Source organism: Palaemon carinicauda, chromosome 27, assembly GCF_036898095.1.
Source record: "Palaemon carinicauda isolate YSFRI2023 chromosome 27, ASM3689809v2, whole genome shotgun sequence".
NCBI classification, from domain to species: Eukaryota; Metazoa; Arthropoda; class Malacostraca; order Decapoda; family Palaemonidae; genus Palaemon; species Palaemon carinicauda.
This window is the reverse complement of record NC_090751.1, coordinates 1,651,683-1,671,828: the sequence shown is the minus strand read 5'-3', so window position 1 is coordinate 1,671,828 and position 20,146 is coordinate 1,651,683. Positions and strand designations below refer to the sequence as shown.

The window sequence follows — 20,146 nt, the reverse complement described above, 5'->3', positions numbered from 1 at the left end:
TAAAACGTTTTATTTTGATTATTACTACTTCTCTTGCAGTTTATTTATTTCCTCGTTTCCTTTCCTCACTGGGCTATTTTTCACTGTTGGAGCCCTTGGGCTTATAGCATCCTGTTTTTCCAACTAGGGTTGTAGCTTAGTAATAATGAGAGAGAGAGAGAGAGAGAGAGAGAGAGAGAGAGAGAGAGAGAGAGAGAGAGAGAGAGAGAGAGAGAGATCCCTACTAGGGTAGGTATAAATTTCTGCTTAGCTATGGTCACATTATTTTTTCCAATAATGTACCAGTAACGAGTTTCTCAATCAAAACAGGAGAAATGGTGTTCACTTTGAAATTTAGATGAACTAAAACTATAAAAAGTAAATTAAAACTTGAACAAAACTTGAAACATCCAATAGAAACAGAAACAGTTTTTACTTACATTTGGTAATTGCGATATAACTGCAACATCTGGCTCTTCAATCAAATCTTGAAATATAAAATCCAATCTTAGGAATTCCAATTGCGGACATAGGAGCATCGAAAACATATCCTCGGTAAGAGGATTAAAAAGCCAGAAGTTTTTGAGATTGAATACATTTATCAATCCCGGCGAACCGACCATTTCCACGGGTTCATTCTGGCGATTGACCTGTTCTTTGATACAGTCAAATAACTGAGCTCTCGATTCAAAGAGCAGTGCGTCCGAATTGCAATTAAAGGCACAGTGTTGTAATGACGATAAAACTTTGATAGAATCAATGATTTTCCAGCAACCTTTGCCAGTAATTCTTGTTCCAGTAATATCCAAGTTCTTTAAACTAACACACTTTGCAATTTCATCGCAATCTTCGTCAGTTATCCTTTCCGATCCCTTCAAGTTTAATTCTAAAATGTTTGGACATGCATCTGCTAATCCAGTTATCATTTCTGGAGTACAAATATATTGAATTTTCAAAATAGTAAGTTCTGGCAGACTTTTAAGTTTTGAGCTTAAATTTTCGAATACACCAATTCTCCAATAACAAGATCTCCCAATGTCTAATGTTTGCAGCCGAGATGCATTTTCTAAATGATCGAAGATTATCTGCAACGAAAATAAAAATTAATTAAATAAATCATGATTGTTGGATTTCATCTTCAGGAGTTTAAAAAAGAGAAAGTTAAATAATGGTATAAAAGATTAATATCACAGGTTACCTTAATGCCTTAAATGTTAGTCCAAAATCTACCATACCTAGAAAAGATGTCGATACCAATTCGCGCAACCTTTGTTGAATCTTCAAAAGAATAACTGGTTGTGTTTTCTTTTGTATTCTTAATATACTTATTAAGGAACTGCAGTAAACATGAATGAAACTGCACCTTAACATCTCAGTGAATACTTTCATGCAGTACTGAAAGGTAAACCTCTTTATCTAAAGAATTAGTTGGAATGAATAAACATTAACATACGACTTCATTTCCCAGAGAAGCAACATCATGTGTAAATATAAGAAACTCATGTTATACCTTTTCAAAGCAATTTATATCAGTGGATAATATAATCAAAAGGTAACAAAACAAATACCATAATGTTATACAAGGTACTGCAGTTTTTTTTTACATATTGATTACAGAATTTATTGATATGCATTATTTTAAAAAGGTAAAAGATGAGAGTGTGTGGGTAGTGGTGGTGGTGGTGGTGGTGGTGGTGGTGGGGGGGGGGGGGGGGGGGAGTAGCCATAGTAGTGGGCAGTAGTCGGATGTAGAACGGCACCTCGTAGTAACGGGGGATGTTGAGGAAGGAGAAGACTAATTGGTAAGGGACCTCTGATAGTGGTTTAACACGCCCGTTACTATACCGACACTCTATAAGAGTGAGTGAGCTGGGTATATTCCTGGCATTCCATGCCACTTTTTTCTCTGGTATATTTAGCAGTATTTATACCTTAGAAATGTGGCTATAAGGAGCATTTCATGGAGCGACACAGGTTGAGGCCAGAAAAAAGGTTTTACCAGAGATGCTCATGGTGCTCATGTTTCTGGAAATTGAAGTTCAATGTTTATGCTATCTATTCTGTTCCCATAATTATTTGAGTAAAGAAGTAAATCTTTCAGGACTGAATTTATGAATCCACATTGATGTAAAGATATACAGTAGTTATTCATGATTATTACAGTTCCTCAAGTCATAACAGTCCTTCCAGAAATTTTCCGCAATACTATACTGTATATTCAATATTCTGTATTTTATGAGCCCATATTAAAGATTTAAAAAGATTGCGATAAAAAATTATAACAAAATTGACCAAGTTATTTACCCGACACATTTCGGCTTCCGAGAACATTCTTGACTTTCCAAAATCCAGTTCCCTCAATGACGAATTGAGAAATTTAGGCACAAACTCTTGAATAAAAGGCCGCAATTTCTTTTTGGCTATGTAACAGTCACTACATTTAGCTACAAAAGAAGAGAACAGCTTGTCATGAAGAGACACATCAGAATGTGAAGTCAGAACATCTATCAGCTCTTTTTTGTAAGTTTCAAGTCCTGAAATAAAGCGAAAAAAAAAAAATTAGTGATAACTTTAATAAACAAGTAAAAAGAAAAAAGGGATTTTGACGAAGGAAAAATCTATTTCTGGGGAGAGACCTGTGACGCCCGGCGAAAAAGTCCTTCTTTGTACTTTTTCTGATATAAATCTTCCAAATATACCAGAGAAAATTAAAAGCATGGAATGCAGAGGTTACAACCCTCGCGCGAGCACCTTGTTGGTGTCGTATATCTAACAAGGGCGTTTGTAAAACACTATTCACAGGCTGTCTTCCATTTAGATAATCCCTTCATCAAAGGGGGAGGGCCGTGACAGGCCCTAGAGAATACAGTTGGGTTACCCTACCGACACCCACCACTCGCGCTCACCAGGTCATCCTTCTGCAAGAACATATGGCTTGGCAAGGAAAGGGTGGGTCCGTACAAAAATCATCGGGAAGGGTTTCGCCGGGCGTCACAGGTCTCTCCCCAGAAATAGATTTTTCCTTCGTCAAAATCCCTTTTCTGGGTCGAACCTGTGACGGCCGGCGAAAAAGTACCAGAGAATGCCTTCCAAGCCCAATAAATTAATAACATAATGAGGAGAATACAATCACCATGTACGACAATACTATGATATAATAAAGTAATCGTCCAATTACCAACCAGCCAAATGACATAGGGAACGTAAGGTTAAATAATAATGACGACAAGGAACCAACTGAGTGTCGAATCGCAAAAGGCATCAAACCTTACATGTCTAAGTGTATCTAAACATTAAAGGAACGGTAACTACAATAACAGTTAAACCATAGGAATTAAACATGGCAAATATCATAGGGCTAACGAACTACCAAGGAGAGCGGCGACGTGGTGTGAGTGGCGGGTAGGAGGGAGAAGAGAAGAGATGGAAGAAAGGAAGAAGAGGAGATTAATGGGGAGAGATAAGGCTCCCCTCTGCCATCGTTGGGTATTTAAGGGCCTGTAAGATCTTTAGATATTGGCGTTTGACAACCATAGGGGATTTCCAACCCGTATATTTTTTAAAATCATCAAAGTCCCTGTTCTGGAAATCATTGTTGGAGGCATCTACTGTCCGTATATCATGAGCCTGGGGAAATGATTCCGGATTAGTATGTTTAATGAAGTAGAGGATTTGTTGCCTGATACCGTGAATGGAAATAGTACCTCCTTGTTCCCTGATAACCAAGGAGCCAGACGAGCGGGTGGCAGTTCTAGCTAAAAAGGGGCTTGAGAGTGTGACTGTACACGGAGAAAAATCCTGGGGATGAAGAATAATCTTCCGAGAGGAGCACCTATTTTGCGGATCCTCATTTTTTAGCTAGGGAAGCTTTGTCTGGAAAGGAGTACTTCGGCTGAAGGGAGGAAATCTATGTTTTCCGGGTTTCGTGAGAGCTGCTAGTTCTGATGTTCCATCACCTGAAGCCATAGCCGTTAGAAATAAAGTCTTCCTAAGAAGAGTGATATAAGAGCAGGATTCATTGTCCGTGTCCATCGCAAGTTTGAGAACACCGTTCAGAGACCAAGAGTCCTTTTGTGGCCGAACCGAAGGTAGAAGCCTAGCACATGTTTTTGGGGTTGATGAGAAATAGGAATCAGCTAGGTTAATGTTGAACCCAACAAGGTAGATCTTCTTCAAAGCTGACTTGATGGTGGTTAAAGTGCTAACTGTTAGGCCTTTGTCAAATAGGAACCTCAAGAAAGAGATGGCTAAATGCGGGGACATACGAGTATGGTCTGCACTCTTAGGGGACCTACTAGTTGTTAACGGCCGAATCATATTGGCGAATTGTCGAGTCCCTTTTTGTCCCATTCGATGAAGAGATCGTTTCCGGTTCAATGTTCGCATCTCTACGAGCTGCCAACTTCCTGTAGTCCACAAAGTTAGAGTTTTGGCTATCCTTGAGTAATCTGACACAGTGAGTTTGGATACTCGGGTCAGTTTGAGGAACGGGATCCGGATGGGACTGAGTTTCAACTCGAGGAGGAGAGGAAACCAACTGTTCTTGGCCAGTGAGGTGGTACTAAAGCCACTGCGCCCGGGAAGGAGCGTAGTTTGTGTAAAAGTTTTTAGAAGATTCCCTGGGGGAGATAGGGAAATCTTCTTCTAATGGTTCCAATCCCGGGGTAATGCGTCCATGGCATAAGCCCGAGGGTCCAGGGTTGGGGTCACATAACAAGGAAGTTAGTGATTCATCTGAGTTGCGAATAGATCTACCTGGAGGCCTGGAACGAGCCTGAGTATCCACCGGAATGAAATTATGTCTAGAGACCATTCTGACTCCAGTGGATCCGTCCTGGATAGTGAGTCCGCTCTCACATTCTGGCCTCCCGCTAGGTGAGGTGCTGACAGGAACCAGTTCTCTTCTGTTGCCCAGGCGAAGATAGTGACCAGGATCTGATTCAGGTTGGGTGACTTGGATCCTCCCCTGTTGACGTAGTGTACTGCGTCTGTGCTGTCTGACACTACTCTGATGTGGGTCGACCTCGGAGGAGAGTCTCTCTTCAGGGTCAAGAACACTGCCATGGCTTTGAGAACAATGATATGGGACTGTTTCATGGAGAGTGACCAAGAACCTGAAACATCTGATGTTCGGAGTAATCCCCCCCATCCACTTAGAGACGCGGCTGTATGGAATGTCACTTGTGGAGGTGGGAATTGTAGAGGAACCGATTTGGAGAGGTCCTTCGGTTCGGACCATGGGTGTAGTCTCATTTTCAAGACAGAGGGGATCTTCGAGACCATGTCTCTTATAGGTACTGTAGCTCTCTTTCTCCAAACTCGATTGATGTCTTTGAGTTTGGCTTTATTAGATCTGTTACTGAAGTGAATTGGAAAAGTCCGAGGATACTTTCTAAGGCTCTTCGGACACCTGTTTGTGTTTGAGAAAATTTTTTGATCTTGGAAACTATTCCTCTTACCTTTTGGAAGGGAGAGACAACGTGTGCTTCGAAAGGTCCCACTGAATGGCTAACCATTCTAAGCGGACTGATGGTTGCAGGCGAGATTTTTTTTTTTGGAGATTGACCCGAAATCACAGGTTGTCGAGAAATTGGAATAATTCCTTCGTAGCTCTGTTGCCTTCTATGACCGGCCGGGCCCAAATGAGCCAACCGGCCAGATAAGCAAGGATCTGTATCTCTTGGTTCCTGAGTTGTTCTAACACTCTCTCTCCTAGTTTTGTGAATATCCTGGGATCAATGTTGAGGCCAAAGGGCATGTCTTGAACACAAAGGCTTTCCTGCTTAGGCGGAAACCCAGATAAGAAGAGAAGTTTCGAGCTAAAGGCGCAAGATAATAGTCGTCGGTAAGATCGACAGAGGTGGTGACGGTCCTACGGGGAAGTAAGGTCCGTACCTGAGAGATAGTCAACATCCGGAACTTGTCGCAGAGAATGTAAGAGTTTAGCTTGACAAGTCCAGGACCACTCTCAATGCCGCCAAGCCTTTCTTCGGAATTGTGAACCGGTGGCTTTGGAACTTCAGTGATCGATCCCGTTTGATTGCTTCTTCTTGAGTAACCCTGTGGTGTACTCTTCCAGGATGGGAGTGGATTTCTGGGAGAAGGTCACTGGTGGAGGAGGAGGACCTTGTGGCCATTTTCACCTCAAACCTTTAGAGATTATGCTATGAGCCCACAGACCGAAGGTCCAATGGTCTCGAAAGTGGTAAAGTCTACCCCCTACCGGGACCACCGCGTTGTGAGGGGGTGAATCTAGGTACTTTCCTTCTCCGAGCCCCCTTTTTTCTAGGTCCGTCTCGATGGCGAGACTGTCTTCTACTCCTGTAGCTTCCTCTCTGGTGTCCACGAGAGGAGCCTGAGGGTTCGGATCTAGGGCTGTATGCAGGTAAAACATCCCAACGGGGTTGGGCTGTGTACCTGGGGAATCAGTGAGGTAGACCACCTGATGAGGGGGATTTGGATGCAAAGACGTCGAATCGGAGGGAGGCTGTGATGACGAGTGGGTAACCGACTATCGATTCCTGTCTGATAGAGGCCTCAGACAGAACGTATTTCCCACAACTAACCTGATCAGACCATCAAACGTGTAGGTCGAATTGGAAGGGCAGATCTTGGAATTATCGTAACCCCCAGACTGACAACATCCTGGTCCAGACAGATCGGGCCTGCCCTTTAGGAAATAATACTGTTACCTTCGGTACCTTGTCTAACCTAACCAAGGCAATCTCTTTCAATCGAATGAATCCGTTGAACGGGAATTCTAGTACCTGGGAGTAAATTCTAGGTCCCCCAGAGGGAGGATGTCTATGCCATCCAGATTTATGGTACCATCTATATATGGAACATGTAAGGCAAATCTCTATGCGTTGTTTTTATCGAAGGAGGTTACTTCGATATGCCTGGGGCTGTAGGGGGAAACTTCTGAGTTCCTGAACGGATCTGACTCACTACCATACTTTTGAGCTCCGTCATAGCCCCTTGGTTTTCCCTAGAATGTGTTGCTTTTAGCAGTCACGGTTTATGCAGGGTAACATGAACATCAGGATCCATTAAGGGTCCTAGGTCGGTGACGTAGGTAATTGCAAAGCTGAAGGCTCAAAATTCATCCCCACCTACCTGCCCGTCCATGGGGTCGTCGTCCAAGCTTAGAGAGGACACTCTGAGGAGATAGGGACCTCTAGATGGAGCATTTCTTCCCAACCTTGATAACCAAGGGCGGAGAGCCTCTCTTGCAGGCCAGAGAGATTCATCATCATCCTGACGGGAACCATGTAGGCGAACCTTCTGTAAAAGAAAGGGGACATAAGTCTGGATGTTCCTTGAACTTTGGTTAGTGATCCTATTCACAGGCTGGGATCAACTGTACAACTCATAAAAATCAATTTTAAAGAAAAATCATTTAATGTACTATCTTTTGGGGTATAGTTCGACACTTGTATTCATGAAATGCGACACTGTTGGCGCATCCGCCACAGGTTGGCCACCCCTGACTCAGACGTTCAGAACCGGGTCTAACATTATTTACTGGCTATTAGTATTCTATTGATTCATCTGTTCACTGACCAGAGTTTCAAGGAACAGTAGATAGCCTCTCATGGCATGGTTAGTCTCGACCCGGCCCTTCATTAGAAGGGGCCAACGTTTGGTTCCCAGTACTGAGTGGAAACTTATTTCTATTTGAACACTATGTTGTATGGATATTTATTCATATTTAGGCATAGTTAGAATTGAATATGTATAAATATAGGCCTAATCAATTTATTTCTATTTGAACACGATGTTGTATGAATATTTATTCATATTTAGGTATAGTTAGAATTGAATATGCACAAATATAGGCACAATCAATTTATTTCTATTTGAACACTATGTTGTATGGATATTTATTCATATTTAGGCATAGTTAGAATTGAAAATGCATAAATATAGGCATAATCAATTTATTTCTATTTGAACACGATGTTGTATGGATATTTATCCATATTTATACATAGTTAGAATTAAATATATGCATAAATATAGGCATAGTTATGTTCATATATTTTTATTTGGACTTTCAAGAATAACTAACGAATATTACCAACGCAAATTCAAAGTGTCATTAAAGTAAGTACAGTTTACTTTGTATTCATGTTAAATCCTTTCCTTTACAGCAAAACAAGAGATTGGCCACCCGTGGTCTGAGTGAGCTCTGTCTGTAACGGAGCTCCGGTAACAATCCCCGGTACAAAGGTCCGTCATAGTGACAACGTGAACACCAGAGGAAAACTAATATTAACCTCAATGCTGATCGCCTGTACGATATCCGGTTAAGCCGGAGATTCGATGAAAAGGATCGTAATAACGATATTGTGATTATTTATGAAAAAGGGGTTCATACCCTGATTCTGATCGTCTGATTGATCTCTGTTTGTAACGGAGAACTAGTGACAAAGGTCCGTCATCGTGAAAACGTGATCCTCAGCGGTACGATAACATTCTCTAATACTGAATGTTTGTGTTATCTCCAGTGAAGCCGGAGATTCGATGAAAAAGGGACCGTAATAATGAAACTGTGAAGTCTTCATCGGTATCACATTGTTAACTCCGGTTCTGGCCGTCTGCTTGATCTCTGTTTGTACCGGAGATCCGGTAGCAAAGGCCCGTCACCGTGATATCGTGACCGTTCCCGGTACGATAACATTAACCTCAATGAATGATTGTGTTATCTCCCGTGAAGCCGGCCGTAACGGTGTAATTATGATCAAACATGACAAAGGTTCGTGTGTAAAAGGCTTCAGCCGGAGTCCGAGTGCCGGATTACACCGTTGCACTCCAAAAATCTGCTCCTGAACGTTAACTAGTTCTCACCCAATGAGTATCCATATAGCGGAGCATAACTCAAGGCGGAGCTAAGCATAACTTCGGAGCTAAGGGTGTCGGTATAAAACGACCCCAATTAATGACTCATACACTAACGTACCTATTAATAGTGTTAGCTATATTAACAGTAACCACATCAATAAAAACGTTTATAAAATTAAACGTACTATCATCAACTCTGATACTAAGAGGAGGCTTGAATAACTCGTGATCGTATAAAAACGGAGAACGGGAAATTCACCTCTCTTACTCGAGCTAACAAAGAAAACGAGAGAAGGAATAACTCATATCTGTAGAACAGGGAACGAGCAGTCTGTTTTCGCTCTCAAGGTTACATAATAAAAAACTAACATCACACAATAAAACAAGAACATTAATAAAATTGATTGCTTTTCTTAGTAATAACCAAGAACGAAGAATAACGTAACAAAAAAACAAGGATATAGTCTAAATCGAAGCCTCTGAGGCGAGAACAAACTAACAGACTAAATCGCTAAACTTAATTCGCTATTCTTTAAATCGCTATTCTTCGTAGGTCCAAATTGGACTTGCAAGCAAATAAATACCATAGCAAAAATTAATGATAACAATAAAAGGCCATAAAACGTAAGTGATATAACCAAGATGACAGAGTACCAGATGGGCAAAATTAACTAGAATATTTACCGAAGCGAACATAACCCAAAATGGCTGCCGATACCTCGGCAAGACAATCGCTTCCAAAACTAAAAACCACCATATTGGAAACAGAACAAATGCCCGGTACTGTCAAAAGCTGCCAAAACAAACTATGGTACTTAACATTGGTAAGGGTGAAGTATCAACGTCAGTCATGTTGAATAAACGACAATCACTTCGAAAAACACTGGGCAAAACACTTATAAACTTTGCTGGCAAGTCCAACACAGAAGGATGACCTGGTGAGCGCGAGTGGTGGGTGTCGGTAGGGTAACCCAACTGTATTCTCTAGGGCCTGTCACGGCCCTCCCCCTTTGATGAAGGGATTATCTAAATGGAAGACAGCCTGTGAATAGTGTTTTACAAACGCCCTTGTTAGATATACGACACCAACAAGGTGCTCGCGCGAGGGTTGTAACCTCTGCATTCCATGCTTTTAATTTTCTCTGGTATATTTGGAAGATTTATATCAGAAAAAGTACAAAGAAGGACTTTTTCGCCGGCCGTCACAGGTTCGACCCAGAAAAGATTATTTTCCAAGTAGTTTCAATCTCTTTACCATGATTGATTGATTGATTTAAAGTTTTCAGGCATTAAATCAATCAATCAATCAATCATGGTAAAGAGATTGAAACGACTGAAGAACACTAATTCTACATACTTGGCGAGCTAAAAATGTTGGCTAATAATAGACTACTGTAAACTTATTGATGTAATAACTACTGAAGCAGTGAACCCTTGAAGATTCTATGACTTAATAAAAATTTATTCCCTTGAGATTCAGGTGACAATACATACAAGGACCAGTCATTTTATTAGATCTCTGCACAGTAATTAAAAGCGTCATTATAACGACAGATCAGGCTACATTGCATTTTATTCCATTGTGCATTTTCATTTCATTAGACCTCTGTACAATATTTAAAAATGTCATTATAACGACAGATCAGGCTGCTTTGGATTTTATTCAATTGTGCATTTTCATTTTATTAGACCTCTGTACAGTAATTAAAAGCTTCATTATAACGACAGATCAGGCTACATTGGATTTTATTCCAATGTGCATTTTGCAAAACCTCAAAAAATTGAATGATAAATTAAGAGCACATTAGTAAAGGCTGAAGACAATGGGGTTACTTTCAGCTGTAGGATACGTTGAATGTTTGAATGGCGGAGCTTTGTACTTTCCAGATTTTATTACTTGCCAGAAAGGCAGACCACAACAATGCTAATGTGTTGAGGGGCTATTGCATATTTTGATGCTATTATGATGACATTAGAATGTTTGTTGGGATGGTCTACATATCTGCCATAAATCAACAGGTTGTCCAATGAAAATTAACATTAAAGGAGAATAAAATTAAAACAATAATATTAATTTGTGCTCTTTTCCTTAGTTTCACAAACACTAAAATTATGATTTTGAAGAGAAATCAACATGATGTTTAAACTAAAATTTATTATTTCCATACTTAGCTCTAAATAGATGAAGCTATCAAGTTCTTTAAAAGTTTTCTATTATGAAGAAAAAGCTGTACAAATTCTTGATACCTATGCAACCTATAGGTATTGATTTAAAAGCTCAAGATAGTGACAACTGGTGAAATTTAACAGAGGCCCTTTGTGTCAATAGGCATGGGAGGAGATGATGATGGAAGCTAGCTCAAAATTGCTAGCAAGACAAACTGACAAACAATAGAGAGTACAAGATTGGGAATATAAGTTTTATACCTAAATCCACCATACTAGACTTTATAGAACTTATCAACTTAGGATACCAATCTTGGAATTACTGTATTTCGTTCACATGTAGGGGTCTCACTGTAATTTTGTAACCGATACTGGTATACAGTAGTTCGTTGGCTGATTTCCTTATAGATGGGAAGAATGAGCGAGTTTAGTGGAAGCAGAGAATGGACACGGCCGTTCTCTCCAGAACCAAAAGAAATAGTGGTGAAATATCACTGATGTGTGATCTGTTCTCTTCCCGAGCCAAAAGTAAAGTGAGCCTTTCACCGGTGTGTGTGAGGGGGGGGGGGGGGGGAGCTAGCTACCCCTCCCTAACCCCCGCTAACTAGCGGCGGGGTAGGAAACCCTCATTAAAACTTTTATGGCTCGTCATTCAGCTACGCCGAAGTAATTACCCCCCCATGTAAATAGCGTGGTTTGTATTTCAGTTACAGAACAAATCACTGATGTGTGAGCGAGTAGGTACTCGGTTACTCCGGATACCCTCTCCACCCTCCCAACTAGTGGTTGGACGGTTGCCAGCTCACATTATAAAGTCGTAATGATTAATCTTCCAGCTTCCGTGAAAGATAATACCTATTAGATAGCGTTAAGTTTGTTAGTGTCAGAACTAACATTATGACTCATCCTTGCATTTTGAAATTCACTGAACCTGTTAATAGGGTCCTTGCCATTCTTGGATAAGTATAAATATATCAAAGTTTCATAGAATCTAGTTTGTGATAACATTAAATATAAACTCATGAATACAGTATATGGAATATTCAAAATGCCCAACACTCAAACCTAATAAAGTACTGTATATTATATTACAGATTACTGTATAGACTCATGAATATTCTGTATAAAATACTTTATAAAATATTCACTTTGCCAACAAATATGGATTTCAATCAAACTGGTGCGTGCTATGAAGAACTCAAACATACATGTGCATGTATACAGTACATGCCTAGAAAAATACTCAAGATGGTGGCTTCAAGAATATGAACAATTCAACACACGCTCTCTAACCCAACTGCAGTTAAGATCGCTGTAACTGCCACTTCAAAAGCAATTCCCTACCGTACCATGAATGTGGACTGTTCTAAAAATATATACAATATGTATACAATATGCTAAACCTAAACTACAGTAGGATAATTAGTAAATTAAGTTATGTATAAACACTGCCTCAGATAATGATGTCTAGGTTCCATGTATAACCTATGCCACATTAATTGTACATACACAGTATATATACAATATTGATACAACATAAATAAACCATCATGATCTTAATGTATCTGTGCATCATCATCATCTCCTCTTATTCCTATTAATGCAAACAGCCTCAATTAGATTTCGCCAGTCGTCTCTATCTTGAGCTTTTAAATCAATGCTTCTCCATTCATCTTCTCCTGCTTCACAGTCCTCAGCCATGTAAGCCTGGGTCTTCCAACTCTTACATATCAATGCACAGCTGGAAATGCACTGCTAACTATAATTAACTTATTGCCAATCTGAATGGTCAAAAAAAATCTAGGCTACAATTGATCAGACGTTCCCAGAATAGTAAAAGTAATTTTATATACAATAACTCATTTTATTCAATAAACTCATAATAATCTAACATGACCAACTACATGCTGGATGGGAGCAGGAAGTAATGGTTGTCATACGTCATTGAACATTCATTACCAGAACAAAGTAAGTGGATGAAAGTGGAAAATACTGTACATTACAACTATCCCCTAGCATTAATGTAAATAGCTAATTCTGAACTTGACTGTACTTCATTTAGAAGTCGATGACATTCTTTACCAAAACAATGTAAGCGGCTGAAATAATGGAAAATACATTTCAACTATCCCCTAGCAGTAATGTAAATGATTAATTCTGAACCCAAGTAACTGTACCTCATTTAGACGCGGAGGTGTAAATCTAAAAAAGGGATTTTGACGAAGGAAACATCTATTTCTGGGTGAGGGACCTGTGTCGCCCAGTGAAATGCTCCTCTAGCACCATTTCTAAGGCATCGTTATTGCTGAATATACCAGAGAAAAAGAGATGCATGGAATGCCAGGAATAAACCTAGCTCGCTCACTCATTGAGTGTCGGTATAGAAAACTGGGGCGTGATTGAACCACGACCATAGAACCCTCACCAATTAGACCTCTCCTTCATCAACATACCATCTCTCTACTCCTACATCTCCCCACCCCCCATTCCTCATCAAATAACTCAACATGAAGCATGTACTTCAATAGTAACGACAGTTGAAAACATGGTTGCTGGATGTAAACAAATGCCAGATTCAGCATAGTCTTCAGCATTAGCAAAGTTCTCAGTGGGCAATGTGTCGTCAGTTAGCAGACCAATTCTGCATTGGAAATGCTGTGATGGGTTCAACAGTTGTCTGCACCCATTGGTCTCCCTTACACAGACTGAATGTGAACCTTACACACCGATACACTGCCAGGGAAGACAATTTCTTTGATATATCACAACATAGTGGACTCCCTGTTCTAGCCTTTACAAGAGTCTTTTAGGACCTAACTGTATCTAATCTAAAAAAATGCCGCTATAAACACAAGATGAAAAAGTATAGGTGTTGTAGTGCCAATGATCACTTAAATCTTAAGTTATTTGACCATATCTTGCACTAGACCTCGGCCACTGCCGTGGCTGTCGGTCTCCTCCTAAAAAAAAAAAGGCAGGGCATGTAAGTGTGTGAGGGGGTTGGAGTTGGAGTTTTTCTTTATTCTATCTAGAGGCCATGAAGTTGACACTTTTGCTCAATAGCTTTGTCTATTCAGAGGCAAGATTCATGGGAACAAGACTTTGCCATCGTGCAAAAAAGGCATAAATATTTACACTGCATACCTAATTTTGATACTAACAAAATGTGTATAATATTCACTTGAATTAAACATTCTGTACTTTCAAGAAGGTCAACATATTGACTATAGTAGGGTATGAATTCCTTTTTTGCTTTGTCTTCAAATACTACGGAAGCTCTACTGTTCATCTTCAACATAAGTTTAAACAAGCTTTATTTCATAAACATTTGATTTACAGCAGGTGATGTTTCCTATTCACATAAGAAAATCAATTAATCATTAAGAATATTTCATACACTGCACCTCAGGTCATTCAGTACCACCGTACTCAAATAGAGCACAGAAAAAGACAGCATATATCCGACAACCCAAACCAGCAACGTACACAAAAGCAATACAGTACTGTACTTACTTTCATCATTCAGTCTATCACCGGAACTTTTATCCTTTTCTTCTGAAATAGGCTCGCTCTCCTGTACAGGTGAAACTCCTTCATTTTCGACACTGCCATTTTCTTGGCATTCCTTCGAGACCTTATCAGCAGGACCATCATTAACTTGGTTGTCATTTATTTTTCTTGAAGAAACTTGTACAATATCAAGGAGATGTTGTGTGATTTTCTGCACGCACATACCTTCAAGAAGTATAACATCTTTGACAGCTGGCATTTCACTGAAAATAAGTTGTAATGAATCAAAATAAAAGTATAAACTTTTTTTTAAACAGTAATTTACATTGGGAAATTGCCATTAAAGAAATTAGTCAAAACTTTAACTTAAAATTGATAGGAGACACTTGCAAGTTCCGTACCCTAATTATCAAAAATCGTCAAGTAACGAAAAATACGAGAAGTATATGGAGCAAAAGTACCAGTGCTCATTTCATTTTAATATTACATTAGTTTACTTTTTAATATTTTTTACAGAAATAACATCCTATCCAAAGTACTGTGCACATAATATGAAATATGAATCCTGAAAGAAAAATTAATCCTTAAGCGTACAATTCATTACACATATATATATATATGAGAGAGAGAGAGAGAGAGAGAGAGAGAGAGAGAGAGAGAGAGAGAGAGAGAGAGAGAGAGAGAGAGAGAGAGAGAGTGCGTCTTCAATGCATTATGTTTCTTGGAAGTTATTTTGATATTTGTTTTCCATGACCTGACCCACATGGCATCGGTAGTACTGTACTGTATATTATACCTTATAAATTCTAATCATCGTCATCTTTCAACCTTACTAGTCCCACTGTAAAGCAGGGCTGGCTGCTCGAGTCATTTTTCTCAGTTTATTTCTATTCCTAGTGGCTTCTTCCCTTAAGTCTCACCCCATCCATATCCCTACTCACCACATCAACCCATCTGATCAGCTGACACTCCACACTCCTCCTTCCCATCACAGGCATGTTCTTAGTTCTCTTGGATGGTACCACCTCCTCCCTGCTTATCACATGGCCATAGTATATTAAGAGGAACTCCCAAAGCATTATATTTTCCCGGACACCTATCTCACAATCTTATATTTTGACTCTCCCTCCTTTCCAGCAGTGATATTCCAGTACTCCATCTAATCCGCTTCACCTTTATTCTTTCCAACTGCTCTTTCATCTTAGGTGACCAAGTTTCTGCCCCTTATAAGGGCTCGGTAAATGTCTTGTAGATCTTCATTCTGAGTCAATGACGTATTCTTGTCTAAAAGTCCTCCAGTTACTTCTCTCCATTTTCACCATGCTCTTTAACTGCTTTCTCAGTAACCCCTCCTCTTTTACTATTGATTCCAAGTAGGCTACCTGTAGTTAAATTCACTGTTCCATTTTCGTACTGTACCATCTTCCACTTGAATGTTTACTTCTTCATTTCCTTCTCTACTACTACCAATTAGCTCAACCTTTCTAGTGTTCACCTTATATCCATTCTTTGCCTAGGTTTCCAAATGCCTTAATCATTTATAGTTATATTTAATTTTTCTGCACCTTTATTTGCTTTGGCTTTCTTTAAAGCATTCTTGACTTCACTCTCTCTGATGTTTGGTATTGGTTCTTCTATTGGCGAAACATTTTCCAGTTCTTTACGCTCATTCTCAGTGTTCAATAGTTGTGAAAAATAAGTCTTTCCAACTCTTGACTTCCTCACGATTTAGATACTTCCATTTTCATAATTAATAATTCTTATCTCTCCTACATCCTGCCTGTCTTTTCTTCTTGTTTCTGCAATTCTGTAGATTATCTTTTCTCCTTTCCGTATCCCCATTATTTCATAACCTCCCTCTCTCCTTGATTCTCCCTTAATAATCACTACCATTCTCCGTTTTCCTCTTTATCAGTTTAAATTCCTCATTATAGTTTGGCAGTTTTAGTTTTCCCACCTTCTGGGTATACTGTACACTTTTCTGTCATACCTGATTTCACCACCATAAATCCTAATCACAATATATAATCATGTTCATCTTTAATGATGATAATTTTGATATTTTGTCCCAGCAATTCTTGTACATTAAACACAGTTTTAACATCTTTCTAGATTTTTTAAATGATAAAATACTGTGTAGCCATCATATGTAGTATTTAACCTCAATCAGAGTACAGTACATGGTAAAATTTACAGATCCCCACAATATTAATGCCATAAAATGGACTTACAGAAGCAAACATCGGTGCAACCCATATTCTAGTTAGGCACCATTACGTTTATCTGGTAACCAAAGGAATGCAAATTAATGAAACCTAAACTTAGACATCAGGTCCCAAATGGCAAGGAGGACATGGAGACGCTGCCTTAAGATTAACGAACAAAAAAGAGACATGGTATGTACAGCCCTACGACCTCACTTTGAGAATCCTTTAAAGGTCGCTCATGAATGGCAGAGCCAAGGGACAGGAGAATGTCCCACAGACTGACCATATGCACATATGATTGGCAGCCAAGTCCCCTCTCCATCAAGCTTGGACCAGGGAGGGCCAGGGAATGGCTGCTAATGACTCGGTTATTAGACCTATCAGCTCTCCCAAAACTTGCTCACAAGGACAGTGAGGTTGTAGATACTAATGTACTAAAACTATAGCACTTGAGAGGGTCTCAAACGCCCGTCCTGCAGACTGCCCAGCAAGGACATTTACAATAAGCTCCCAAAACCATATCTACCAACCGGGTGGTCCCGCAGACACCAATTCATCTTATTGCATAGCTTATAGACTACCTTGTATGATTTGAAAGTTCAAATATTTTGCGTAGTTCTGATATCAGTGACAGTGATTAGAGGCAACATCATTACTTCGCCTCTTAAGAAATTCTACAGTACTTATGGACACCTGTGGTTCTATCAATAAGAAATTCTACAGTACTTATGGACACCTGTGGTTCTATCAATAAGAAATTCTACAGTACTTATGGACACCTGTGGTTCTATCAATAAGAAATTCTACAGTACTTATGGACACCTGTGGTTCTATCAATAAGAAATTCTACAGTACTTATGGACACCTGTGGTTCTATCAATAAGAAATTCTACAGTACTTATGAACACCTGTGGTTCTATAAAAAATGTAAATTTATCAAAATAGTTTTAGGGTGCCAGTGGTCATATGTCAACCATAGGAGGTACTTCAGTGAAATTAAGATATCAAAAAATTAAAAGGCAATTCAAATTTTTTTTACCGTCTATTTTGTTTTGACAGTACGCATATTTCAATCTTATTCTGTGTTTTTATTTCGACAGTAAGCTGAGTACTGTGATGATACACTATCTTCTTCATTCTATTTTAACTGGAGCATAACTCAAATAGATGGGAGTAGGTGGGCCACTTCTAAACAATATTTTATTTCTAAGTAATAAATTGCAAGAGTAGTTGATAGGCGCCAGAGTGACAATTGGAATATAGCGTCTTGTGTTCTTCAGGGAAGCAGGAATAGTCTCACTAACTAGATGGTTTACCGAGGTTTTTCAAAGTGATACGGTATCCTATTTGAAGTTTGCCCCAATCAAGTAAGGACCTTACACCCTAGGTTAGGTTATGATTCATCCCAGCATTTCACTTTTTTCCTCAGTTTTCAGAACCCCCAATTTCCAACTGCAATCCTAAATATATTATCAGCTTTGGATTGGGGCCTATCTTTCTAGAACCATTTAATTACAATAAAAGTGAAGTTCAGAGTTAGTCAAAACACTAAAAATCATATGAAAATCATATCTTCAGTTCACAAATATAGTACTTACCTAATCCCAGCTAAAAATTCACTAAATCTATTTGTACGCTTATATTATTCACAAGCACAACAGCACTGCCCTAGCTTACGATAGCAGACACCATTATTAATAACTAGGCCTTATATAGGTTATCGATTAAATTGTGGAGCTAGTCTTGGGCCCTTGATGTTCTTAAGTTGGCTGACCAAGTATTCAATTTTCCATTCCAGTTTTAACTTCTAATAACAACCCCTTTACCTCATATCTATAAAGTCAAGAGACATCAAAGCAGGTTTTCAATGCTTATTGTAACGTCTGTTATATAAATCTTTAACTGTAAGCCACCTAATAAACATCCAAAGCTCACGTTCCCACCTCATCTAAACTGTAGTCCATTTCTTTTAGCGAGTCATATTTGCATCGACTCGCAACGGTGCCCTTTTAGCTCGGAAAGTTTCCTGATCGCTGATTGGTTGGTCCATTTCTTTTAGCGAGTCATATTTGCACCGACTCGCAACGGTGCCCTTTTAGCTCGGAAAAGTTTCCTGGTCGCTGATTGGTTAAAATTATCTTGTCCAACCAATCAGCGATCAGGAAACTTCCGAACTAAAAGGGCACCGCTGCGAGTCGGTGCAAATATGACTCGCTAAAAGAAATGGACTAAAGGATACCACATCATTGGTCACTGTGGGGGCTTTGATCCTTTCACCAGCACTTACACCCTTCAAAGATTGGTTTGGAGCCTATGTAATTTATTGGGACAGACTGAAAAATATTTTACATGAGAAACCGACACGAACACTATCTAACCTAACCTAGGAGCCATATCCTTACCCACATACCTACCGGGGGATCTACGCCCCACTCTAATCGCCTCTTAGACTACTGTATTCTTAGCTTAACCTGTACTGTAACAAAAAACTACTTTCCCCCGGATTACTTTTAAAAAAATTTAATTTTACTTTAACATCAGAATTTTATTAGTCAACACGACAAGGAAGCAGAAGTAATGATGACATTGGTCAAACGGTATATCTTTGCCTCTGTGCTATTAAGAGATATCTTTCCCCTTAACAAGCAAGAGCTGCGAGGTTTTGGCTATAGCTGGTGCGTGGATTTTAAAACTATATGGATCTAACTACCCCAGCACCAAACAACTGGAGCCTTTAAATAACGGCAGACAGGACCTCCTGCGTGCATAGAACACCACCTAACCTACTTACCAAATGGGATAGGTAACGGACCCCTTTAGACTGCCATATTATTAGCAATTTGGTTGTAACTAAGGGAGGGAGCCTTTGTAGGGTGACGGCCAGATCCATTTTCATTCAGAGAAAATGGGAATATTATAAAGTGGGGTGGACTGTGGCCGTCATTCTAAAATCGAGTTCGTAGAAAACTGGAATATTCTGAACTGTGGCCGTCGTTCTAAAAACGATTTTGGCGGGAGAAGCTAACTTAAAAAACCCACCTAACCTATGCTAAAAGCCGTATCCTTACCAAGAGGGGCTTCGCCCCCCCGGACCCCCCCCTTACCTACTATGGGAGTGAGAAGATTTGTGGCCGGAGTAAGAACTCGAGCCACAAATTTTCAGGTAATTTAGGGTTTTCGGCAAAAAACATAAAAGTGTGCGTTTAAGCACATATCTAAGATCCGTAGACCATTTCCAAACGTTTTCATTCTATACAAGATAACAGTCGGAGCGATAATAAGCAAATTAGGACGCTTGGCCGTAGCGCTACAAACTACCCTAAGGGAGTTGTGTCGGGGTGTATGTATGATAGCGGCCACCTGTATATATCATTGTGGTTAACTTAGAATATGGCAGTGTAAGGGGGGTCGCAAGGGGGCTTAGCACCCCCATTAGGCAA

The 20,146-nt window shown here is 39.6% G+C and overlaps 1 protein-coding gene across 4 annotated transcripts in view; it reads right to left on the bottom strand.

Annotated features, from left to right (window-relative positions):
• LOC137620496 (uncharacterized) overlaps positions 1 to 20,146 on the bottom strand; it is a 50,329-nt gene that overhangs the window by 28,612 nt on the left and 1,571 nt on the right. For all 4 annotated transcript variants that reach the window (XM_068350672.1, XM_068350674.1, XM_068350671.1 and 1 more), the window contains exons 2-4: positions 14,503 to 14,762; positions 2,284 to 2,513; positions 420 to 1,064 (exon numbers count right to left, since the gene is read on the bottom strand). In XM_068350672.1, coding sequence (XP_068206773.1) covers positions 420 to 1,064; positions 2,284 to 2,513; positions 14,503 to 14,758 — 1,131 coding nt within the window. In that variant the 5' untranslated portion in view covers positions 14,759 to 14,762. The remainder of the gene's footprint in view (positions 1 to 419; positions 1,065 to 2,283; positions 2,514 to 14,502; positions 14,763 to 20,146) is intronic.